Below are 26,842 nucleotides of genomic sequence, written 5' to 3' on the forward strand. Positions count from 1 at the left end.
ATACTGCAAAGTAAGATGATCCAATTAATTGTCAAATTAATTAGCTTCTATTGCTACGGAGTGCAACTTCACATATTTTGAAATACTATAAGCCAATACCTCTGTACACTTGAGTCAAAATATATTAGCATCATAGAGCAAAATATATAATAGAGGTAATTAAAAATTATGTTACTCCATCCGAGTAGTAAAAAAATTCATGCAGGTGCTTATCTGTCTTCTTGCCTTCTTGACATCAAGGTTTCAATTCTCACATTCATAAAATGTGCAGCTGCTCAAGCTGCCCCATGTTCTGTACCTCTGTGAACACTGCAACACCTTTGACTTCATCTCTTGTCTCATTCCATTCCATCAAACTGTTGTTGTTTTTTTTTTTTTCTAGAACATGCCTACAGGACTCGTATAACATCAATGTCTCTTCGCTATTTGATCTAGTCATAATACATTATTAGTGCTTTTCCTGCTATTACTAGGATTCCAGCCTGACATCCTACCCTATTAATCTGATTTTCCTATAGTTTGATTTTTGGTACTTTCCTCCACTTATCTTGTTACCGTTATCCTCTCAACAAGCAGATGTAAAATCTTTTTATGAGATATACAGTTTTAATGCTAATACATCTTCAGTCCTGTTTTTATTTCTACTAAAAATGAGTAAAACAAAACTTCCTTGCTTTCTTTTGCAATTTATTATATCTGTACTATGGAAATGACACTGTGCGGTAGTAATATATAACCGTTCCTTGATGACTAGTACTTCAGCATAATAATACATTTCCATGCTTTCTGTAATCTGTGTGATTACTGGAAAACATCTCTAATGTTATCATTAAATAACCAGGAAATATGAATGTTTTTAATGTTGGTGAGACCCCACTTACAGAACATTTTTAGATTTTTTAATTTTTTATTTTCTTTGAATTCTAGTGTAGCCTACATTCTTTTTTGTGTGATATAAGAAGAGGTAAGGAGATTGAAAGAGGCGCTAGTCATCTGGAATTTAGTTGATTTTTTATTTGTTTTGCATGTTTGTGTGTTCATTTTCTAAAACTGATGATAAAAATATTATTATTTGTGATCTTTAAGGATTTCATGTGAAAAATGTATGTTGTTTGTTTCACTCTGTGTTATTGTTTCACTCTAAGAGAGATGCGCCATTAGATTGACACATCTAGGGATTGGTTACAGAAGACACCAGCAGCACACCTTATAAGAAAGATCAACTGTTCAAAAATGAAGTGGAATTTTTCAGTTAAAAAGACTATACAAGGAGGGCTGCTCTGTTCAAACATCTTTGCAAACATCTCTTTTAAAGGGATGAAAATACTAAACACAAGCATATTTATCAAGAATAAAACACAAGACACATCAGAGAAATGGCTGGCCAGCTAGAAAACAGACTAATTTCACAGCCAGGTATTCTTACTGTCCTAAATATGTACTGTTTGATACTGAACATTATTTTCTCATTTTTAAAACTTAATTGCGTTCACTATATATAAAATGAAAAGCATTTCCATATACAAAACAACACAGAGTATCTATCAGTATCACTGCATACAAAAAGGGTTACTGATTATCAATGCTCCATTTCTTACAGTTGTCAACTCATGCAAATTTACTGTGAATGTACACCATATTTCATCTAAATATCTTCCAAATAAAAACAAGCACCAAAAGTAAACTACTATAGTGTTAGAGCCCTGGAGAAAATGAAATAATGAAAAATGTTTTTAAAAGCTCACAGCTCCTTGGGTTGCTTCAGTTTTTCAACATTCTGGATTTGTAAAATGACAACATACCTTCCCGTTAAATTCAGAAAGGGTCACTAGATCACTCATTATTTTATTCTTCAAGTCTGATTAGCTTAAACTGTATATGTAGATTTTCTGCTGGTAAAAGAACTTTTCATCCAGCAGAGACTTGAGCTTAATAATGCCATGTTTGCATGTGTCCCCTGGCTGCGTCTCACAGCCCTTCTATTGCCCTGATATAAGCATGTTTTGCACACCATGGTATGCTGCTGTAATGTTTCATTGGTATTTCATGACCTTTGAATCTGGAATATACAACTGAAGGATTCCTATGCAAAGTGATGCACACTATTTATAAGATAAATTCAAATTACTAACTCAATTACTAATTACAAATTCAAATTAATAACTAGCTTGCTATTTCCTTTTGTTTTAACACAGAACTAATAGGCCCTGTATACCATCAAAGGTTCTTTCAGACTTATTTGAGAATACCTTTTTCTGATGGACGTAGGAGTTTTTCCTGTATTTTTAAGCATACATACTCTATAACGTTAAAATTCTTTATGTATATTAATTGAGAAGTCCCTTTAAGACAGAATTTAAAATAACTCAGTTAAGTTGAGACTAAGTATAGAAAATAATACTAAATAAGTACAAAAAATAAACTAGAGATGAAGTAGTGTAGTCCGTAGACAATGACATTTTCACAGAATGGATATGCTTACATGAGAAATTCCAAAAAACTATGGGTGGTATTGTGGCATGTTACAGGACCATTTACGGAGGTCAAGAGGTAAATTCAGCAAATAAGCACCAACTTGACACTGCTGAGATTTCAACATATGTCAAGCAGGTATCTTACACAAGAAAGAGCACAACTGAGTGTATCTCAAGCGTAATGTACAAGAATTAGACATGTCTCTGAATAGATGTAATAATTAATATTAAAATGTTAATAAAGCTCTCAGTGCTATTCTATGATAACTGCTGTTTCTGAAAAAGATGATTTATTTATTAACTGCTCTATGACTACAGCATCAATTTCTAATTTACCCTGTATGCATTTTTAATTTTTCACTGTTCAAGACAACTGCAAATGCCAACACTATCGAAAGACATGCAGAATTATCCTGCATGTCAAATGAGTAACATTCTAGAGTGCTTCATTTTCAAAAATGAATATATTTTTAATCAGAATGCTCAGAGGCTAATTTAATTCAATACAGACTTCATAGATTTTCTCAACTCCATCTAAAATTGACTCATAAATTTTTATTTAAACTTTCTAGTATACCAAAACAAATTTAAAAACCTACTATTTCCTAAAACAGACTACTAAAGCATAGTTACTAAGAAAGCCCCAGGTGATTTTTATAGTGTAATCTGAAAAATAAAAAGCTCATCGTCCAACACTACCATGGCAGTGAGGTTGAAACTAGATGATCATTAAAGCCCCTTCTAGCCTAAGCCATTCTACAATTCTGTTAAACAAATAAGAAAAGATTTTCTTTCTTCACTTTCAACTCTCTAAATGCACTGGCTTACTACTTTAAATTAAAATAAGAAACAAGAAAAAAAGAAGGAATTGCAAAAAGCAGTTAGTCCTAATTTAAGAAAGAAGAGTGTTGTTTTTTTAAGAATTCTAAGTGGTTAGTAATTAAAAGTATTCTCTGTGATTATGAAATTGCCATCAAGAGTCCATTCGGACACATTTATTCTGTGTTACCCTATTAATGCTCAGATTGATTAAGCTTTAAACACTTAGAACAGAACACTGGAAAATGAAGCAGTCTAATGTGCTGCAACTGAGTTACTCTGTGTATGTGTTTCAACATAGCTTTTTGGTCTGAAAAGTTAGTTCTCATCTCATAGGAGCAATGCCATTTAGTCAAATGCAGTAAAACGAAAAGTAAGGTAAGCAGGATTGCATCTCAGAGTTTTGCTGGATGCAAGAAACCTAATCAATTTTTAAGACTTTTGATATATATTCAGAAGAGGAGGGAAGATGAGGCTTGTAATAGCACAAGTCTGGATTTGATGACAAAGCACATATATTGTAGTCTACTTCCTTCTGCTTTCCCAAAAAACTGCACTGAGCATGCACTAATTCATTTGATGTTTTATGACACGCTGGGCAGAAAAATCTGGGAGTGTCCTGGGAGGAACTGTTCTTTTTGGTTCAGATTTTTTTTTTCTCCAAATTTTCTTGAAACTCACATCTAATTAGGTTCATGCAGCTGTCATCAATAAAAGGTTCGTTCTGAAGACTATAGAATTTAAAGTTTCTCTGATTATTTAAAAAATGATCATAATTTACTCTGTCTTTTGGAGACACTACTCTATTCACGGCTACTCTGCTACTCTGAACCTTATCAATCTTGACGAGAAACTTTCATCCAAAAATGCATCTGTAAAGCACAGCATAACCTAAACAATACAGCAAAAGGCTTATGCATTATTACTTGGCATTGATCAATCTGAAATTTCCCTTGCTCCTTGCAAGACTCCTAACTGCTTTAAATACATTTCTTCTATGATTGTACCTAAGCACAAGGAAGAAAAAAACCCAAACCCCCTTTCTAGTTGTCATGGTTTTATGATTTTTGGTTATCAGTATTCCACATCACAACATCATGCAGTGTACTGGGAGTTAAAGAGCAAATGCTTTAGTTCCGGGTACCTGTCTGGAAGAGAAGAAGAACTATGTTCCCCAAGAGCCTTTTCAACTACTGTTATCATTCCTGCTCAAGGGAACAGATATAAGGGCGCAGGTCATCTGACTCGGCCCTCTTCTCGTCTCGCTGTGTTCCCTGTTGGATCGGCTCGCTACTGCTGCTCCCGACTGCATGCAAGGCTTCAGTACTAGTGTAAGGCCTTTGGCTCTTGGAGAATCTTTCTCTCAATTATTGTTGATTTATATTGTATTATAGTGTGTTATCTTACATTCCGATAGTATATTTAGTAAATTAGTTTGTTTCTCCTCAGATCGTTGCCGCCGTTTTTAATTATTTTGGGGTCCCCTGTTTCCCTTCCTGGAGGCGCGGATTTTGTGAAATCCCTCCGCCCCACTAGTCGCAGAACTGGGCCAGACCAGCCCTTAAACTGTTGACACTAGTAAAAATAAACAACCTAGAACATTGTTAACATCTTCTAGAAAAACAGACACATACTGCAGGATCCAATTCTGGCTTTGGAGAGAAATCAAGAAGAAACAAACTTCCCCTTGCTTCTTAACACCAGTTAAACAAAGTCCAGTCCATGAAAACATGGTGGCATCATCTCTTCCCTCCATTCCCTTTCTCTTCCTCCAGAGAAGTACTGTGAGGAGTCTGGTAATGCCAAACTCCAGTCACAGGCTAGAACCCAACTACACAAGGTGTTTGAGAAACAGAAGGATTATCCCTGTCTAAATGGCTCCTGCAGCAGAGAGGTACTTCAACTAGCTTTAAATTTACAACACCATGCAACATCAAGTGCCCACAGTAATTCACCAACAGTGGCATACAGCTGAACATGAGATAATTCATCCTGCTTCTCGGTAAACTGTTATCACTTCTCCGGATGATTAGATTAAAGGTAGCTAAGCAGGACTACAGAGAGTGATTTTCTGGATACTACAAGTGAAAAAAAAAAGAGGTAAAAGTGAGGAAGCAGAGGAAAGTGGACTTCTAAAACTTATTTCTGCATTGCTGCTGCTCATGTTCTGCAGATCTTTCCCAGATGTTTGTATAGCAGTAGTGGGTCCTAAGCAGCCAACTTCAATCTATTCAGTATTAGCATCTACTGGACAATGATGTCCTACCTAATTCCCTATTTCTTTTGTATCTCTTAATGCAAAGGGCTACACTAAATGTTCGTATATTAAGACAAATGTTGGAGGAAAAGTTCAAGTATTAAAGATCTACAGCTTTCACACATACACACACACACATACACAAAAATTAAATAAATCTCTCTTTGGCATTTTGCTAAGTTGGATGAAAGCCATATTCTTTCACCTCATCTTATTTTGTGGTCTTTATTGTAGACATTTGTCTAATTTCTTACCAGTTACAATTTATATCCAAGCTATTTAGAACCTTTGCAATAGAATGGAGACATGCTGCCAAGTAAATTCTCTGCTATTGTTTTTATCTTTGCAATGCTAGATGTTACCTAAGTTGTACTTCAATAATATAGTTGTACCACCCCCTAAAAATAATCTGACAAAAGTTTAAGAGACTTCTGTTTAGAGGTCGCAATGTCAGCATTTTATGAGAAAATGCTTTCGAGTAAACTGTTTAGATTGAAGCACAGTTTTGGGGAAAAATGTTCTTACAGCTGATGATTTAGTGGAAAATGGTATCTGAAAATACAGAATCAAATGGTACATGATCAAGTGTTAAAAATAATATATTTTTTAAAAATAGTATACTCTCCTCGTTTATATTGTAAAATACAGAATAATGCTTCAAAATAGTAGTATTTAATTATCCTCTCCTCAGGAGACCACAACCTACCAAACATTGCACTTACTCTCCTCTGAAACCAAAGAAATGCTGGAAGACCTGTTTTTATAAAGAAAAATAAAAGTTCTATTTACTATTCCTGAAACACCTTACTACTTGGGAATTTCAGCCAAGAATAAGACTATAAACAAATGGTATCAATGTTAAAAGAAGTTTGCTTGTGCAAAACTATACAGATGTATCAAACAGATAGTATTTTTTAAAAAACAAAACCTCTTTCTACTGTACTAATAGCATTGAAATAATCAACTGAGGTCACTCCATTTAAGTCAAATGCTGTTTCCAAAATGATTCATATTTGTGACATATTAGGTAAAATGGAACACAACTTATGAATGCCAAGAAAATCACTGACCTTCCCTTGACAAGAGCTATTTTTCTAAACTGAATGCTGTAAAAGGCTTATGCAAACTAAATCAGGAAATGTAACCTTTCTGTTTTCCATTTTATTGCTTTCAGTGTTACTAGGACAGAAAGCTGAGGTGCTCAAAGACTTCCTTGTCTCAGTCTTCACTGGTAGGGGCTCTAGCCACACCACCCAAGTTGTGCAAAACAATGGGAAGAACTTGGAGAAGGTATATCTGCCTGGTGTAGGTGAAAATTAGGTTTGAGTTCATCTAAAGAACCAGAAGGTGCACCTGTCCATGGGACCTGACGAGGTCCACCCACAGGTTCTGAGGGAACGGGCAGATGAAGTTGCCAAGCTGCTATCCATCACATTTGAAAAGTCATGGCAGTCTGGTGAAGTTCCCACTGATGGGAAAAGGGGAAATATATCCCCATTTTCAAGAAGGGGAAAAAAAGGAGATCCAGGGAACTACAAGCCAGTCAGTCTCACCTCTGTGCCTGGCAAGATCACGGAGCAGATCCTCCTGAAGGCCCTACTACGGCACGTGGAAAATAAAGATGAGGTGATAGGTGGTAACCAACTAAAGACTTCACTAAAGACAAGTCATGCCTGACAAGCTTGGTGGCCTTTTATGATGGAGTTACAGCGTCAGTGGATAAGGGAAGAGCAACTGATGTCATCTACCTGGTCTTGTGCAAAGCATTCTGGTTGCCAAATGGGAGAAAAATGGACTTGATGGGTGGACCACTTGCTGGGTAAGGAATTGGACAGATGATTGCACTCTGAGAGTTGTGATCAACAACTCAGTGTTCACACAGAGACCTGTAACGAGTGGTGCTCCTCAGAGATCGGTGCTGGGACCGGTGTTATTTAAGGTCTTCATAGGCGACGTGGACAGTGGGATTGAGTGCACCCTCAGCAAGTTTGCAGATGACACCATGCTGAGTGGTGCAGCTGACATGCTAAAGGGAAGGGATGCTCTCCGGAGGAACCTGCACAGGCTTGAGAGGTGGGCCCATTCCAACCCCATGAAGTTCAACAAGGCTAAGTGTAAGGTCCTGCAGCCAGGCTGGGGCAATCCCAAGCACACACACAGGTTGGGCAGAGAATGGCTTGAGAGCAGCCCTGAGGAGAAGAAGGATTTGGGAGTTATGGTTATGAATGATTCAGCACGAGCAGGCAATGTGCACTTGCAGCCCAGAAGGCCAACTGTATTGTGGGTTGCATCGAGAGAAGTGTGACCAGCAGATTGAGGGAGGTGATTCTGCCCCTGTATTCTGCTCTTGTGAGACCCCACCTGGAGAACAGCATCCAGTTCTGGGGCCCCCAGAGCTAGGACATCAATCTCTTGGAGTGAGTCCAAAGAGGCACATGAAGATGATGAGAGATCTGGAGCACCTCCCCTATGAAGTCAGACTGAGAGAGCTGAGGACACTCAGGGTAGAGAAGAGAAAGCTCCATGGGGACCTTACAGTGGCCTTTCAGTACCCAAAGGGGGCCTTCAGGAAAGCCGAGGAGGGATTTTTGTAAGGGCATTCAGTGGCAGGACAAGGGGAAATTGTTTTAACATGGAAGAGGGTAGATATAAGGAAGAAATTCTTTTCTGTGAGGGTGGTGAGATACTGGAATAGGTTGGCCAGTGATACTGTGGATGCCTAGAACCATTCAAGGCCAGGCTGGATGGGGCTTTGAATGTCCTGGTCTAGTGGTAGGTGCCCCTGTATATAGTGAGGGGTTTAAACTCGATGATCTTAAAGGTCCCTCCCAACCAAACCACTCTATGATTCTATGTTATTAAATCTCTCAGAGGCAGAAAGTAAAAATATTCGGCTTTTGAAACTCCAACACATTTTGTAAAATTTAATAAAATTTCAAACTAATCCTTGTATTTCTGTCTACTTTTCAAAATTATCAAATACTAAGTGTTAATACATTTTATGTTTGATCATCAAGATAGTCACAACTTTTTTCCGGATAAGAATGTAAAATCTCAGATACATTCCAGTCAAACTTTCTACCAATAAGAAAAAAACCCTCAATCTTCCGAAATGCCTTTTTGTAAAAATATTTGGAAGATTAACTTCTCATATTTTGTTTCAAAGAATAATATATGATACAATGAAGGTTTAGACACATTTTTATTTTTTTTGTTCTGGTCTACACAGTTCTTCCTTCATGTTAACTTTAAGTCATTAAATCATCATATAAATCACTCTTCTATGAGACAATGAAAAATTACTAAATGAAGAGCGCATAAGATCTCTACTTTGAGCAGAAGACAGAAAACACAGAGAAATGTATTTGCCACATATATATGTAAAAACCAGAATACTGGCACTTAAGTGGATACTCATATCCAGTTTGAAAACTGTGTCTTGGGTTTAATGAATAAATACAAAAAACTATATTTTTCTCTTTAGTACCCATCAAAGAGAATGATTACAATTCAATGTTACATCCCTCTCCAATATTGACATCTGTCCTGTAATGCCCCTTTCCGATCAATTTCACTTCTGGTTTGTACAAAATGCTACAAAGAACACTTTATGTGACTCACACACATTCACAGTTATGCTAACATTTCATACAGAATTGCCTTATATATTTTTTTTTTATTTAGTACGCAAGAGTTAGAGTTTGTATTTTGGTGTTTCCTTTTTTTTTTTTTTTTTTTTTTTTTCCTCTGGGTTGGTTTGGTTTGTTTGTTGCTGTTATTGTTGCTTGGGGGATTTTTTCCAAGCTCTGGACAGCTGGGAATTGTACAGCTTTAACACATACTTTAATCTGTTCACCTTAGCTGACAACTTTACAACTCCAGGGACAACTTTGATGATAAATGGTGATTCTATTTGCTCCAAGGTTCAAATAAAGAAGAAGTATTTCTCATAGAAATTCCTTTGAATACATTCACTTAATCTGATTTAGATAAACTGCAAGTAATCCAGATTTGATCTTCAACTTAAATAACTTAAATAATTAAATATTCAACTTAATACTCAACTTAAATCTTCAGCATGAGTTGCTGAAGACTTTCCTAGCCAGATCATTTATCTCAAATGGAAAGAGGCTTTTTTCCACTTATAGGACAAAAAAAACTGATCTATGTGCATCAAGCACTCACAGAAAATTCACCTAAGAGCAAGACACCAATCTGTGGAATAACACTATGCATTTTTAATCAGTAGTGGACACAAGAAACATTCAATTCCTTATTTAGAGAGATTTTTAATTGATATCCATAGCATAGACTTGGGATGATTAAAAAAGAATTAAATAAGGAAAGAAAAAAATCTGCTTCTCACCTGTCTATGAGGGGTGACAAGCAAGAAAATAGTTAATAGTCCATTACTGCCATCCATAAAATTTTAATCTTATCAAAACAATTTAGGTTCTGAATACTTGTATTTACAGACAAAACTGATAAAGTTTCGTACGAGCCAAATGAAATTCTAGGATAAAAATGTGCCATGGCATGCTTCATCTAGTGTTTTTAACCAGTACTAAGTCTGAATTGCCTTTTCCACCATACATTTATACTGAAAATACGTCTTCCCAAAAGGTGTTAATTACATTGACAGAAAACCTCAGTGCATCTAGTGCCCATTTTAACTGTAGATACCAGAAGATGCCTTGCAAAATAGTACATTTCCTGTGTGTTTCTGAACAGTTACATAGTTTATAAACACTGCATTATTCAAGTACATTACTATAGAAAAAATCTACACACTCTCAGCAAAGATAAATCCACTGCATTAGAAAGCATCATATACTTTCTCCTTTTGATTGTGATTGTCAATTAAGAATACTACCATCTCTTATTAAATTGTGAATGAGTTTGAAAAGAAAAAATATATGAGGAGTACGTTAAAAAAATGAGATAGAAATACTATACTTTAACATTATTTAGTTAGAGGGTTATACAACAAAGTATTGTGTATTGAACTATTTGCATATATCTAACAAACTATTCTTAGTACTTCAGACATCTGCATTTTACCTAGTTACGGCTACCCACCAAAGATGCTGGTGACATACTGTAGCTTCACATATGTATTTATCTAACACTCATTTTATGACATGGTCTATACACACAGCTTCTCATGTTTATTTACTTACCAACAGTATCACATGGTTCGTCTTTATGTACACAGAAATCCTTCCTAGAATTGAGGGTGGAAAAAAGAAAAATGTTAAGTAAGCCAAGTTTTCAGTCCTATAATGACTGTGTGACCTATTTACAAATACTTCATATGGCTCAATGAATAAACACAGAACACTGTTATCCCAACAAAGAGTGTGGTGAAGCAAAGGCCAGGATTACCCAGAACACTTCTATTCAGTATATTCTCAGAAGAGATTTAAGAGTAGTCAGGTGACAAAATATGTACCATATATTTAATTTGCATTATACATAGTTTCTGCTTTTTTTTTTTTACCCATTTCAGTTTTCTGAAATATAGCAAGTCTAAAGTTAGTCTTCAGAAATTTGCAAATGTTATCTTGCACATGAAATGAAAATATCTGTGATGCTTAATATCAGATCCAAAACCAGCATTTTAATCCAGGATTAAAGTCAGAGTAAAAAAGTTTTGGGGGCTGAAAGTTATCAAGACTAAAAGGAAATGTGATACAAGTGCATATTGGCAAAGCATTTCTGCCAGGGCATCCATTTAATAGTGGAAGATTTAAAATAAACTCTCTGGGAAAAGACTGTCACCAATACCATCTTTAGTCCATCCACAGAACTACAAATAAGACCGCATAATTGCATCAAGTAGAATAAATATCTTAGCCCTGCTTTAAACAATATGTGCTCGGAATTCATTTTAAATTCACACCTATTTTACCTGTTCTCTGAGAGAAGTAATGAAGTTATATACAAAAAAACCCAAAACTTAAAGGTGTGCAGGAACATAGAGAAAAAAAACAACACACTACTTACAACATCTACTAAAAGTGCTATCTACTTATCTGAAATTTATTCTGGTTCTGACATGTACTCATATAAAGAATATTCTCCCCCCTTACTCTCGATTTCTGCACAGGCCATTATTGGTTGGAGATACTCCTTTTTTATATTCTGTCTATGAATCTAGATATATAAATATAGATAGATACAGGTAAAGATAGGCATAAGCACACATAAGCACTCACAGACAAACATACTTTTATCTATGGTAAGCAGCAGTATTTATAAGTAGAAACTAACTGATACCTGAGATACACTGTGGAAAGACATATCCAATAGAGATATTTCCTGTTTCAGTATTACTTAAGTTATTAAATATCTTTGTGTGAATAATCATATTCATTTTTTTATATCTAGGAAGTATTTCATGTGAGTATACTGATCATTGTTAAGTATCTGTAATACATTCCTTAATAGCTATTGTTGTTAAAGGCTTAAGAATAAAAAGTTAAGTTGGAAGTCAGTGAAGTTAGCCATCAATATGAATTAGACTGCACCTCACTTCTCAACCTCTCATTTTACTTTTTTGTTGAACAGAACCAGTAATTAAGGATCTTTCTCTTTCAAAAACATCTTATATGTGTATTTATTTTCCAGTAACTAAATGTTTGCTCCTAGGAATTGTTTGGGGTTTGAGACACAAGAGAAGAGTGGTGATAATTACCACTTTTACAAATGCAGCTACTCCAAGAGATTTTTGTTTGTTTGTTTCCCACAGGCTACTGTCACAGAGTGATGTAGGCTCAAAAACCATCCTAGGAGACTGGTAAATTTTTGGCACTTGTTAAAGTCCATGCAGTTAGAGACATGTGATTATAGCTTTTTATTCTCTAGTCACCACTGACAGAAAATTACTGAATAGAAAAGCAAAACAGCAGTGCTAGAAACAAATTATGATAGAAACAAATATTTATACTAAGTGATAAAGAAGATGTGGGAATCCATTTAGATGAGCTTTGGAAATGGAGTCTGAAGTCATGAAGAAGAAACTACAATCAGACACACAGGGAAGTTCTTTTATATTACCAAACCTGCAACAAATTGCATTAATGCATTGGGCTTTAACACAGTTCCCTTTGTTCTATGCTGTGTGATACAACGGACTTACTGTGTTCTTAAACAACATGACAGAATGGTTAGAAATATGGCACTTCTGATGAAGCAAGAGAACACGTGCAGAGACGATCTAAGGCCACAGATTATCTTCCACCCATAGTCATTCAACTACCATAAATAATAACTGTTGTAATGAAGTTTAAAAAAAAAAAAAAAGAGTATACCTGAAATTTAAAAGATCATTTGACATTTTAAATCTACCAATATCCAAGAGGTTTCTGCTTATGTAATAGCTCCGGTCTCAGATACTTAATAAGGTGTCTTTGTTTTGTTTTTCCTTCTTGCCTGAATCCATCTATGATTAACCTATGCATCCAGAGTTCCATTATGGCAGTGGCAGTTTACTTCAAAAGAGTGAATAGTATCATTGGATAAAAATGTAGGAAAATATCAGATGTGGTACCAGCACAACTGTCTGCACACTGCTGTGTCCAATTTTGGTGCTTACAACCTGTTAAAAAAGGAAACGTGTGGAAAGAGCTAAAAGAATGATTACATGTCTGAGAAACTGTTAATTTAAGAGAAAGATGAGTTGTGACTTGATCACAGTCTACAAATATTTACACAGGGAGAAGCTTTCAAATAGCTCCTTAGCTGCAAATGGTACAGAGATCCCTGGTTGAAAGCTGAAGCAACAGAGATGAAAAATAAGATAAAATTTTAATAAATTAAACGGTAAATTAATAGTAAATTAAAATGGCAATAGTCTATTTCAGAACACAGTTAATTTCCTTTATTTTGTTTATTTTTTTCAAGACTGTCTAGCTTTCCTATTCACTACTAAAATCTGAAATTTAGTCCTGGAGACTTACATTACATAACCAAGTTTTAAAATTAAGTTTAGTTTCACGTAGAGGTACATAACAAATCTGTAAGGGTGAAAGACATTGCAAAATGGAACAAATGTTACCAGGGTACTACAGCTCTAAAGAACATACCGATGGAACCAGGTAAATCATGCAGATTTTCCTCAAATGTGTTATTACAAGGTTTATCAGTGTCACATACTCAAACATCTTGAACTTAGGAAAAAAAAAAAAAAACCCACAGTATCCAATAATTAAAAATTAGGGGAAAATACTAGACATCATAACTAATTTTAAAGTGAAATGATGTTCTGCTTCACTCTTGCATCTTTTTTTCTACACTTCCAAGATTTGACTATCTAGTAACTCAGACATCAGACAGAGAAACTGTAGATGCAAGATGTAAGGCAAGAGCTTTTCTTGCCTTAATTTCAGCCATAGCATACAGAACAGAAAACATCTGTGGATTCCCTCCTCCATAGCAACCAATAATAAAATCTCAATGGTCATTAAACTCAGGGCTTATCTCTGTGCAGTTGCACACCTTAACTTCAAAAGCAAGTAGCATGATGATGTTCTCTAGTGTTTATTAATGCACAACGTACAAGGAACAAACAGGATGTATTGGAAGATTTGGTTCTTTCCCTTTGATATCATTGGCATCAGTGGGACTTGATGGAAGAAGTTCTATGACTGGAGAGCTGGGATGGAGGGCTACCAGCTGTTTAGGATGAACAGACAGGGTAGGAATGGTAGATGTGTTGTTCTGTATATAAGGGAGAGTTAAGACCTTGCTGTTTAGGATGTCACAATAGAGAGTTTCTGGGTGAGGATTATGGGGGTGGACTGCAAAGCACAAGTAATCATGGCGGCTTACCATTAACTGCCCACTCAGCACAATGCCACGGATAAGATATTCTATGGGTAGTTAAGGGAAATTCAGGATCAGTTGCCCTCACTCTTATGAGAGATTTCAAATTCTGAGATATAAGTTGGGAATCTCATGTTGCTGCAACAAATAAGTCTAGGAAATTCCTAAAGAATATTGTCCTGTCACAGGCACTAAGCGAGACAATTAGGAAAAGGACCTTCTAGATCTGTTGTTTGAGAATAGGGAAAGGCCTTGTGGAGAGGTGATGGTAGGCAGCTCAATTGGCCACAGTGAGTTTGAAAAAGCTGACCTCAAAATTTTTTGTTGCAAGGAGAAAAAGGGTCAGTAGAGTTGCCATTCTGGGCAAACTTGGAGCTTCTTAGCAAGGAAGTTAGAAGCGTCCCCTGGGAATCTGCTCCAGAAGGTTTAGATGTTTGCTTTTTGAAAAGTACCTTTTTTAAGCCCAGAAACAGGCAAACCTATTGCACTGCAAGTCAGGCAAGTAAGGCAGAAGATCAGCCTTGGTATAAAGGGAACTGTTTTTGGAACTAAGGCAGAAAAAAAAAATACATGATCTCTGGAAGTGAGATCATGTATTGACAGTGGCTGCTGTAGAGTCAGACAACAAAGAAGGCTTTTTCAGTCTTGTCAGCACATTGTAGATTAATCCAGCAGGCAGCAAAGCACCACACACCTGTTCATCCACTCCCTCACCTCCCAGTGGGATGGGAGTGAGAACCAATAAAAATAAAAGCAAAGTAGAACTTGTGAGTTGACATAAAAGCTATTTACTAAGAAATGGAAAAGAAAAAATAACAGTAATGATAATTATACATAGATCACTCTGAAAGTAATGCCTCCTCTTTATTTTCATGGAAACTACAAAAGATTAAAAGAGAACAATAACATCATTTGATACAGCAAATTCTAAGCTGCCAAATACTATTTTCAGCATAGTCACCACCATTAGCCATGCATTTCCACAAGCAATGGATGAGAACCTGCATGTTGTGCTTGCAAAAATCTGTACCAGTAGAGGTGACCCACTATTTCAAAGTTGCTGTGACAGAGTCACTGCCAGGAAAATGTTGCCCACATGGTCCATTTTTCATTCGACCAAACAGATGGAAATCAGAAGGCATCAAATCTAGAATATGCAGTGGGTGTGATAGGACAGTCCAGCCAAGATTGGCAGTGTATTCCAAGGTCTTCAAATTGGTATGATGCTAAGTGCTTGTGTTGCAATAGAATGGTTGTCTTCTCTGGCCTGGCTCTGCAAGTTCAAGCCTTCAAGCTTAATCAGCATCATGATACCAGAGTCAGACTTGATAGTTTATCCAGGTTCTAGGAAATCCAGAAAGATTACTCCTTCCCTATCCCAGAAGGCCATGAACATCACTTTATCTGATGACAGCTATGTCTTGACCTTTTGCTTAGATTAGGAATTCACATGTCCATGGACTCTTTTTTTGACTCAGGTTTGTAGTGATGACACCACATCTCATCATCAGTAATGATGCATATCAGGAAATTGTTGCCTTCAGTCTTGGATTGGTTCAATAGGTTCTAATAAATTTGAATATGATGTCATGGTGTTATTTCTGTTCCTGTGTGAGTATTTGCTGGACCCACCTGAGGCAAACTCTGCAATATTCCAAGATTACCAGCATCATTTCAAGCAAACTGAAGCCAGCATTCAGCTTTTTAGACAGTTCCCTGACTGTAATCTGCTGGTTCATGTAGATGAGTTGATTGAGAAGCTCTTCATTTCACAATATGACAGCTGTGCAAGGCTATCCAGAAAATGGCTTATCTTTCACAGGGCTGTTGCCACAGCTGAAACACACCACCCACTGCCTCACTGAGCTCAAATCCATTGTCTGGGCTCCATAAACATTCAGCAAGTGCCTATCAATGTCACTGATTTCTATTTCTTCCTCATGGAGGAATAATAGCACCAATAACTTATACAAACTTCCATGTAAGACACTATTTTGTCAGACCACTCCTCTGCTGCCTCCTGTCACATGCCAACAAAATATCACAGAATAATGGTGAGAAGATTCAGTCTCTACTGCCTTACTACCAACATGCACCTCTGATGTCATGGACACCAACATCCGCCTCTCAAGTCATGGACACACATAATAAAATAGGAGGCATTACTTTTGGAGTAGTGCTTGTACATACGTACATACATAAATATATATATTCACAAAGCAATGATGACAACTCAATTGCTCACCACCCACTCATAGATGCCCAGCCAGTCCCCAGACAGTGGCTGAGTCCCTTAGCCAACTCCCCACTGTAATAGTTTCTCACATGATAATATGCAATATAGAATATCTCCTTGTCTAGTTTAGGTCAGCTGTCCTGGTTCTGTCTCCTCCCAGCTCTTCATGCCCCTCCAGCCTCTTCACTAGTACGACAGTACAATAAGATGAAATGTCCTTGGTTCTGTGTAGAGCAACTCAGCAACAACTAAAATATTGGTGTGTTAGCAATTTTGTTTTTTCTCCTAAAGTCATCACGCCACAAACTGTGAAGAAAAATTAACTACATCCCAGCTGAAACCAGGACACAACAGCAAGAGGTCAAACAAAAACTTTCCACTGATACTTGATGCAGATGATCACCTAACATGTAAGGGGGGTTAAAAAAAAAAAGATTGAGGCATTTAACGTTTCCTGTTGCCTCAGTATTTAATATCAATGGTAGATCCTCAGTTGCACAGTTGTCCGATGTGGAGGACCACGACTAATGGAGAAGTAAATTTCCATTTGTGTTCAAAATTGTAAGAGAACAATTATAAGTTGTATTAGCTCAATATTCTTAAGTCCATAGGGCCTAAAGTGATATACTGCAGGGTGCAGGAAGAATTAGAGAACATTATAGCTGAACTCCTCTCAACAATTTACTGGAGTTGTGGGAGTCTGTGGAATTCTCTCCTGACCAGCAGTTAGCCAACTTTATACATGACTACATGGCACAAAAGAAGGCCCAGGAAACAATAGACCTGTTTGTCTAGCCCAGTCACTGGAAAAGTTGTGGAAAAGATTGTCCTGGAGGATATTTAAAGGCATTTGACAAAGTTGTTATCAGACATAGTCAACACGGGTTCATCAGGGGAAAGTTCTGCCTTAGTAATTTGATCTCCTTCTACGATAGTGTTACCCACAGTGTGGATGAAGGAAGAGTTCCATTTTAGGGCCAGTTTATTCTAGATGTTTTCTGAAATGACTTGGATACAGGACTTGAAAGTATACCAAGTAAGTTTGCAGATTACACTAAACTGTTGTGTTTACACTAAGCTGTTGATTCCCTTAAAAGTGGAGAGGCCTTGCAGAGAGGTCTTGATAAACTGGAAGGCTGGGCAATCACCAACAACACAAAGCTTAAAAAGAGCATATGCCAGGTTCTGCACCAGGAACAGAGCAACCCTGGCTATATGTGCAGACTCAGTGATGAGAGGTTGGAGAGCAGCCCTGCAGAAAGTGATGGGTTCTGACTGTCAGCAAGTTGAATCTGAGTCAGCAGCATGCCCTGGAAGCCCTAAGGGTCAACCATACCCTGGGGTTCATCAGGCCCAGCACTGCCACAGGGAGAAGAAAGGGGTGTCCCACTCTGCTCTGCATTGGTACAGCCTCATCATAAGATCTGTATGTAAGTTTGGGTAGCACGTGATAAGAAGGAATTAACAGAGATTTCCAAAGCAGAGCTCCAAAGATGGTGAAGGGTCTATACGGCAAGACTTAAGAGGAGCAGATGAAGTCACTTAGTTAATTCAGCCTAGAGGAGAATAAGAGGAAACCTCATGGCTGCCTATGTCTTCCTCACAAGGGAGAGCAGAAGTAGAGGTGCTAATCTCTTCTCTCTGGTAACCAGTAATAGGATTCAAGGGAACAGAGAAGGGAAAACTGGCAACGACAAACACTAGAGAAGGCTGAGGTACTCAAGAAGTTCTTTCCCTCAGTCTTCATTGGCAGTCGGGCTTCTCATGTCTCTCAAGTCTCTGAACCTCCAGGTAACAGTTGGGGAAGAAAAATCCCTCACACTGTAAGAGAAGAGCAGGCTCAAGACCACTTGATGAAACTGAACATGTACAAGTCTATGTGACTCAAGGACATGCATCCCAGGGATCTGAGGGAGTTGGCAAAGGGACATGAACAAGCTTTAAAAGTATGCCTGAGTGAACTTAATGAGGTTCAGCAGGGCCAAGCACAAGCTGTTGCACTTGGGTAGGAGAGTCCCAGACATGAGTACAGACTGAGAGAAGACCTCCTTGAAAGCAGCCCTGCATAGAAAGATTTGGGGAAAAAAGTTCAGTGTGAGCCAGCAGTATGCATGCACTTGCAGCCCAGAAAGCCAAGTATATCCTGTGCTGCATCAAAAGAGGGGTGGACAGCAGAGTGAAGGAGGTTATTGTCCCTCTCTACCATCATGAGGCCCCATCTGGAGTATTCCATCCAGGTTTGAGGACCCTGAGGCAAGAAAGCTGTCAGAAAGGGTCCAGAGGAGGGCCAAGAAGATGATCAGCAGACTAGAGTACCTCTCCTCCAAAGAAAGGCTGAGACAGGCTCTGGAAAGACTTCACTGTGGACTTTTGTTACTTAAAATGAGATTTATTTTCTCTTTATTCTGAGGGTAGTGAGTCATTGAAACAGGTTTCCTAGCAAGGTAGTTCATGCCCTATGTCTGTCATTGCCCACAGTGCATTTGGAAAATACTTTTTTGGAAATGCATCTGGAAAATGCTTTTAATAATAGGTTTTACCTTTTGGTTAGCCTTTAAGTGAGGTCAGGCTATTGCACTCATATTTGTAAGTCCCTTCCAACCCAACTACTCTACTTTCTTTCTTTTTTTCCAGAGAAAAATACTTTATGATACGTATATCTCTAAAGTAATAGTGTTAATTTACAGCTCTCCAACTGTTTTACCAAAAGAGTCCTTAAAACCATTTCTATCTGAATTCTCACATACTCCTTCTATCAGGCCTTCCTGATTATATCTAAATACAATTTGCAAACTTCATCTTTCTGTCTTCCTTTTATTTTGACACCATATTTTAAATATGACATTATTTCACCAGAATAAGTAAATTTAAAGGGAAACTAAACAAAGTCTGAGGGGGTCAAACAGAACTATAGTGAAGTAAAATGATCAAATTACTAGTGTACTCACAGGTACTATTCTAGCCTGCCGGGGCAGCAGAGAATGGGAACGTTTGTGGGCAGAAATGGGCTTTGCTTTCAGTTTTACAGAACAAGTGTTAAAATAAGTCTGGAAGAGAACCTTTTTCATGAAATGGCTATGATGGCTCTTTGTTGAATAGAAGTCTTTATTACATATACGTTATGCTCTTTACATTTTGCATTAAGTATTAGTTCTGCAAAATAGTGATAATCAAGACCATATTTCTAACTCTTCCGGCTACCAGAAACAACTGGCATGTGTGAGCACAGTGAAGCCTTTTCAAAGCACTCTTGCTTGCTCTATTACCATGCTAAACAAAAAGGAGGTGTTGGTAAGTTTTAGCAGGTCTACCACAGAATATGTTTGGAAATTAAAAATGTCCATTTTTACTTGAAAAAATACCAAGAAATCGGTGTTCATCTCCCTAAACAAAATTACTTTTCTCAATAAGGTAAGTCTGTTGTCCAAAGCTGTTTTTTAAGTTATGACAAAGGAGCTTGTTCTGTGACTGTAAAACAGAATAATACTCTCTGAATTAACAAAACACACAAATGTAGCCACGTATGGGGTTAGCTATACCATAAAACTGATGATGTGCAGAGGGAGCCTGGATTAGCAAAACATTCCCACAGTCAGCAAACCACACTGATATGATTTATTAACAGCTAAAGCAGCTCTGAGATGGTAGGTAGTATAGTCTGGAGAATAAAACCATTGAAAAAAATGTCAGAACAGATCTCCAATTCCTGGCTACAGTATTGACTTACTATCTGATCTCGAACCAATCACTTCCCCATTCTCGGCTTTAATTTCCTTAACATTAATCAGCATATACTTCAAAGAAAATCTTTTTAAAACAGATAAACATAGGAAATGCAAATCAGAATACCATTATTACCAAGAACACCAGAAAAGTGTGTCTTAAAAGTATGATTAAACTTTCCGAAAGTTAGAAGTTTTTTACCACTTAGTATGAAACTTAAAAAGCTCTCTGATCAAACGTATTGTAAGCTGAATACATCTCTAAGCTACTGTCTCTTGACTGCTTTAACTAAGACCAGATTTTAACTCATTTGCCAGAATTCAGAATTCTCCTGACTCTTCTCATGAAGGTTCATAAGGGTATGAATGACAAATGAGAGGAAGGAGGTGTTAAATTCTTTAATTCGTAGTACCTTGCTGTTGAAACACATCTCCCACGTTAAGAAGTGCAGCCTTGGACAACAAACTGAAACATCTGTCTAATTCTATGTATTTTCCCATTAAGCTTAGACTACAGATTTGAAGATCAGATGTGGGACAACAGCCAATTTGGTCAAACTACGGCATAGAAATTTTCACTCTCCTGGCAGTACCAGTGGTTTGCTTTGAAGGATTCAGTGCTTCTCCAAGCTGCTGTAGAAGATGCAGATACTGAAACTGATTCAAGAGTCAAGGGACAGATGAGAGGTCACTCAGCAACACATGCTTCCAGTAGTATACAATTGCTCAATTATTTTTGGACTGTCAAAGAGTACATTGAGATGCAAAAAGCTCTTCTTCCCTTTATTCCCGTTCATCAACCCAAGGCCCAACTTATGATACTTGGCTATTCTTCATGCCTTGGCATAATTCACTCTTTCCTGCTACTCAGACTTTTTCTTTGCCATCTAGACTCTTTCCCCATCAGCACACTCACTGCTATAAAATTAGTTGGGGTCTGACAAATCCCCCTCCAGTCTGACATCCCAGAGATATTTTCTAATGAATCAATGGAAATTTTATTACAGATAGTATTATCTGGTTTTATTTCCTCTTGTGTCTTTCAGGGCAGTTCAAATAAACCTGAATGAAGTGTGGAAGTGTGAAGTGTGTAAAAACTGATCCTCAAACAACAATCCATGATGCAGACAGAACAGTGATAAGTAGTAGGGAACAAGTTACAAGCGAAGGGTGTGTTTTTTCTTAAGGAAAGGTAGGGCAGTAAGCCACAAAAATACTAAAAAAAAAAAAAAAAAAAAAAAAACTTGTGTTTGCAGACAATCTGGATTTCAGCATCCTCTGCTTTTAGCATGCAATTTGTTCTCCAAAACTAGAAAATTTACAGAAGCCTTTTTCTGCTTTGGACAACTGAAATTTAGATATTGGAGTACTTAAAATGTAACCTAATTTACAAAATGTATATAACTTCCAGTGACACTGTCCTGCATTAGAAGTGTAAGGCCATATATACACACAATTTTTGGATACCATGCCACCAACTTGTGTCATGGCACAGAAGTAATTTAATATATACAAATAGATAAAGCTTATTTGGAAGGGACATCCAAAGGTCATCCAGTTCAAGCTCCATTGTAAAAATGGTTGGGCTCAATTGCCCAACCCTAGACCAGCTGAATCATCATTCTCTCCTTCTCTCTGGAAAATGGCTGTGCACTGTTCAATCGATGCATCTTCCTGTGCCATCATGGAGGGCCTAAAGAATACATGCCTGGGACGAAAAAGGTAAGCTGGAAGCAGGTGCCCATCTGAATATGTGAGCTGTCTGATAGTGTTATAATGAATGACAGATCTGAGGTCACACTTCTGTGTCAGGAAAGTGTGTACTGTTCACAGAGCACACAGTAAGACATACTTGTTCTAGATCCATTACAAAGAAATATAAAATACTGATGTGATAAATGTCATGTTGATCCAGTTCTGAATCCTCTAGATATGCTTTTATTTTTTCATCATATCATAGAATCATAGAATGGCCTGGGTTGAAAAAGACCACAATGATCATCGAGTTTCAACCCCCCTACTATGTGCAGGGTCACCAGCCACTAGACCAGGCTGCCCAGAGAGCCACATCCAGCCTGGCCTTGAATGCCTCTGAATGCACCCTGCACTTGGCCTTACTGAACCTCACTAGGTTTTCACGGGCCCACTTCTCCAGCCTGCCCAGGTCCCTCTGGATGGTTTCCCTTCCCTCCAATGTATCAACTGCACCACTCAGCTTGGTGTCATCTGCAAACTTGCTGAGGGTGCACTCAATGCCATTGTCTATGTCACTGATGAGGATGTTGAATAACACCGGTCCCAAGACCAACCCCCGAGGGACACTGCTTGTGACCGGCCTCCACCCTGACACAGAACCATTCATCACAACCCTTTGGCTGCCTCCAGCCAGCCAATTCCTAATCCATTGAACAGTCCATCTTTCAAATCCATACCTCTCCAATGTAGAGAGAAGGATGCGGTGAGGGACCATGTTAAAGGCCTTGTAGAAGTCCAGGTAGATGACATCCATTGCCCTTCCCTTGTCCACCGAAGCCGTAACTCCATCATAGAAGGCCACCAGTTTGGTCAGGCATGACCTGTCCTTGCTGGCTGTCTCAAATCACCTCTTTGTCTTGTATGTGCCTTAACATAGCTTCTAGGAAGATCTGCTCCATGATCTTCCCAGGCACAGAGGTGAGACTCACCGGCCTGTAGTTCCCAGGTCTTCCTTTCTCCCTTTCTTAAAAATGGGAGTAATGTTTCCCTCTTTCCAGTCACTGGGGACTTCACCAGACAGCTATGATTTTTCAAATATGATGGAGAGTAGCTCAACAACCACATCAGCCATCTCTTTCAGAACCCTAGGATGGATATCATCCGACCCCACGGATTTATACACATTCAATTTCATGAGGAGGACTCAGACTTGTTCCACAGTTACAGTGGGACAGAAACATCTCTCCCCACACCCTCACCTAGAGGCTCATGGTCCTGGCAGATGGGGGAAGCCTGGCCACCTGTGAAGACTGAGGCAAAGACCTCAGCTCTTTCTATTTCTGAGGAAGCCAGCTCCCCATTACCTTTCATCACAGAGGAAACAGTCTCCGTGGCCTGTCTCTTCCTGCCTATGTACCTGTAGAACCCCTTCTTGTTATCTTTCACATCCCTCGCCAAGTTCAGCTCCATCTGCGCCTTGGCTTTCCTGATGCTATCTCTACACACACAGACAACAGCCCTGCTTCCACTTTCTGTACATTTCCCCCTTTTCCCTCAGTTTAAGCTGCAGGTCCTTGCACAGCCACAATGGTCGCCTGCCTCCCCTTCTCGACTTCTTCTCCTGGGGGATGGAGAGCCATTGCGCTCTCAGAAGGGTGTCCTTAAAGAGCTACCAGCTCTGTTCTGTACCCATGTCCTTCAGGACAGTTTCCCAAGGGATCCCACTCAGCAGTTCCTTAAGCAGCCGGAATTTTGCTCTCCTAAAGCACAGGGTCCTAGCTCTGCTTTTTTCCAGGCCTGCATTCTTCAAGATCACAAAACTCCACCAAGGCACGGGCACTACAGACCAGACTGCCTCCAATCTTAACCTCTCTAACGCTCTCCTCTTCATTAGTGATCACGAGGTCCAGTAAGGCTTCACCTCGGGTTGGTCCATCTATTACCTGGACCAGGAAGTTGTCCTCAACAGACTCCAGGAATCTCCTGGATTGTCTGCCACCCACCATGCCACTATCCCAGCAGATATCCGGGTTGTTGAAATCCCCCATCAGGACAAGAGCCCACAAGTGTGACACCTCCTGCAGCTGAAGCAAGAATGCCTCATCAACAGCCTCCTGGTGATCAGATGGCCTGTAGCAGACCCCAACCACTGAATGCCCTTTACTGGACTGATCCTTGATTTTTACCCACAAGCTCTCGACCTGACTGTGGCTGTTCCTCAGACACAGCTCTTCGCAACCTATCCACTTTCTAACATGGAGGGCAACTCCCGCCACCCTTCCTACCCTGCCTATCCCTTCTGAAAAGCCTGTAGTCCTCAATCAGGATATTCCAATCATGGGATTCATCCCACCATGTTTCCATGATAGCAATTAGATCATACTTTCCCATTTGTACCACTGTTTCTAGCTCCTCCTGTTTATTTCCCATGCTGCATGCACTGGTATAGAGGCACTTCAGTTTGGCTATTGGCCTCGTTGCCTTGTCAGAGGAGCCCTCCCTAATACCTCCAGGACAAGTCTGGGGTTTTCCCCTACCGCCTCCCAGTGTGACAGCGTTCCCACACACTTCTCCGTCACCCAGTACACCCCCTTCCCCCATCATATCTAGTTTAAAGCCCTGCTAACCAGCCCAGTCAACTTGTTCTCAAGAATGTTTGTGGCCCTTCTAGTTAGTCAGCTCCCATTCGCCGTCAGCATTCCCCCTTTCTCAAGGCTACATCCGAAGCCATAGTACCCAAAGCCCTGAGTACAACATCATTCACAAAGTCATTCATTCAGCATGTCCACCCTCCTCCTTTTGTGCATATCCCAGTCACCAACTGAGAGGACAGAGGACAACACAACTTGTGCTCCTGATCCCACCAAAAGTCCTCCCAGAGCCCTGAAGTCCCCTTTGATCATCCAAGAACTTCTTTTGCCTACAAATGTTTGAACAAATGTATCTGCTGGCCTGTGTCTGCTGCCTCTCAAATACACATAGAAAGAAGCATCTAATCTACAGTCAAAGAAGAAACAGGAGAGTGACTTTGTAATTTCAGATGCATCTATTGTCTTCCACCTCTTTAACACCATCTTTTTCTCAACATTTCAGCCTCTAAAAAGACTTTCAATTAACTTCCATTTTCTAATTCTGGAAAGATGCCTCAAGTTTTACTCTTTCTCATTCAAAACTAAAGTCTGTGTTGATCATCTGTCAACTCTTTTAATCAATTCTTGATCCATAATGTTCACACTCTGCCATTCCTTATTTTTTAACGTTCATCCTTCTATAACAATACCTTGTGATAAGTATAGCTGCATCAACTGACGACATGTCTTCTCCCCAGCTTGTTGACATTTCTAAGTGTATATCATTCTTCTTGCCAAACTCTTCATGCTGCCATTTACAAAAGCTTTCCAGCATTTTTTCCCCATGATGTCCAATGTACATATCTGCCTAGAAATGAAAATATTAATTCTGTTAAAATTGTGATTCTGTACAATATAATTGAAGACTTTCTGTTTGACTGAATTTGCAAAAGCATACTCCTTTTCATGGCACAGAGCATGCATGAAAGTTTCTGCTTCTAAATTTGATGCTACCCTTCCACGTTAAACATGCAGATGAAGACACTGTATTGAGATGAGTACAGATGATCTGTTCACCTAAAATCCTGCCACCTTTACTCAACAACTTTTCACTACTGATTGAGAAGAAAAAAATAGTGAAGATGCAAAATTTGAACATAAAATGAGACTTCACTTGCTGCGAGTGTACAAAATGCTTTCTTTTTCACTGGAAAAACATAATATTTTAAAATTTGAAACACAGGGAGATCTCTTTTTCTTGTGAACTAATTAAAATATGAAAGGATTCCCATAATATTTCATAGAAATGACAAGATATCACAGCACCTTTCATTTGTTGACTAGTTGTCTGACAAATAACATTAACACTCATGCCATCCACCAGGTTTAAAAGAGTTTGTCATTGAGTTATGTGAACATGCAAAATGCAGATATAAGCAGATTCTGTAAAGAAATACTTGGTTTCTGTAGGAAATTTTTTTTTTTTTAACTTATCTGCAAGCATAAGAATCTCAATATATGCAGCAAACAGATAGCAAAAACTTGATCTTTACCGGGGCTGTCAAGCACTGTAAATAATACATAAATAAATGCACAAAAGCTAACTAAGAAAAGCTGTTGGCCGTTAAAGTAGATGAATATTATGAGCCTCCACAGAGCAACAAGCTGAAGTAGGATTGTCCTCTGCGGACTAAGACAAAGGTGATACATACTTACTGGAGTCTCATGAAGGAGGACGAGCTTAGTAACACGAAGATTAACTTGTAGTCCAAGGCTCTTGTGCTGGAAAAGGTTAAAAACCTAAGGAAAAAAAATGGTAAAAAAAAAAAAAAACGAACAAACAAAAACAAACAAACAAACAAAACAGGCACTTGTTTTGAACACAACACATTGTGGACTAAAAACATCAAAACTCAGAGGAACAAAAAAATTCTAATATTGTAGTGAGGTTGCTTTTATTTTCCATGACTTCAACAAAGCCTAAAGCTAATATATTTTGTTATTAGGCAATATTGCTTCTGGGAGAACAAGAAAGAATCTTTCACACTGACAATGGTCATAACCACTGTATGAAGTTTAGCAAATTTCTCCACGTACTTGCAAATGCATATAAAGTTATTCACATGAAAATTCTTACTCATTCAAATGCAAGATCATGGCAATAACCCTTCCTCTCATGCAAAATATTTTTGGTTGTTTTTTTTTTTTATTCCTCAGTTTATGCTCCTTTTTCAGAACATTCT

The 26,842-nt window shown here is 38.4% G+C and overlaps 1 protein-coding gene across 3 annotated transcripts in view; it reads right to left on the reverse strand.

Annotated features, from left to right (window-relative positions):
* Positions 1 to 26,842, reverse strand: part of ADAMTS19 (ADAM metallopeptidase with thrombospondin type 1 motif, 19) — a 161,706-nt gene that overhangs the window by 83,360 nt on the left and 51,504 nt on the right. For 2 of the 3 annotated variants that reach the window (XR_001464795.4, XM_413968.8), the window contains exons 5-7: positions 26,316 to 26,399; positions 25,310 to 25,467; positions 10,731 to 10,774 (exon numbers count right to left, since the gene is read on the reverse strand). Coding sequence is in view for 2 of the 3 variants with exons in the window: in XM_413968.8 (XP_413968.4) it covers positions 10,731 to 10,774; positions 25,310 to 25,467; positions 26,316 to 26,399 (286 nt within the window). In the remaining variant the exon portion in view is untranslated. The remainder of the gene's footprint in view (positions 1 to 10,730; positions 10,775 to 25,309; positions 25,468 to 26,315; positions 26,400 to 26,842) is intronic. The other variant, XM_004949266.5, reaches the window with a different exon arrangement.

This window comes from Gallus gallus, chromosome Z (assembly GCF_016699485.2).
Source record: "Gallus gallus isolate bGalGal1 chromosome Z, bGalGal1.mat.broiler.GRCg7b, whole genome shotgun sequence".
Classification (NCBI taxonomy): Eukaryota; Metazoa; Chordata; class Aves; order Galliformes; family Phasianidae; genus Gallus; species Gallus gallus.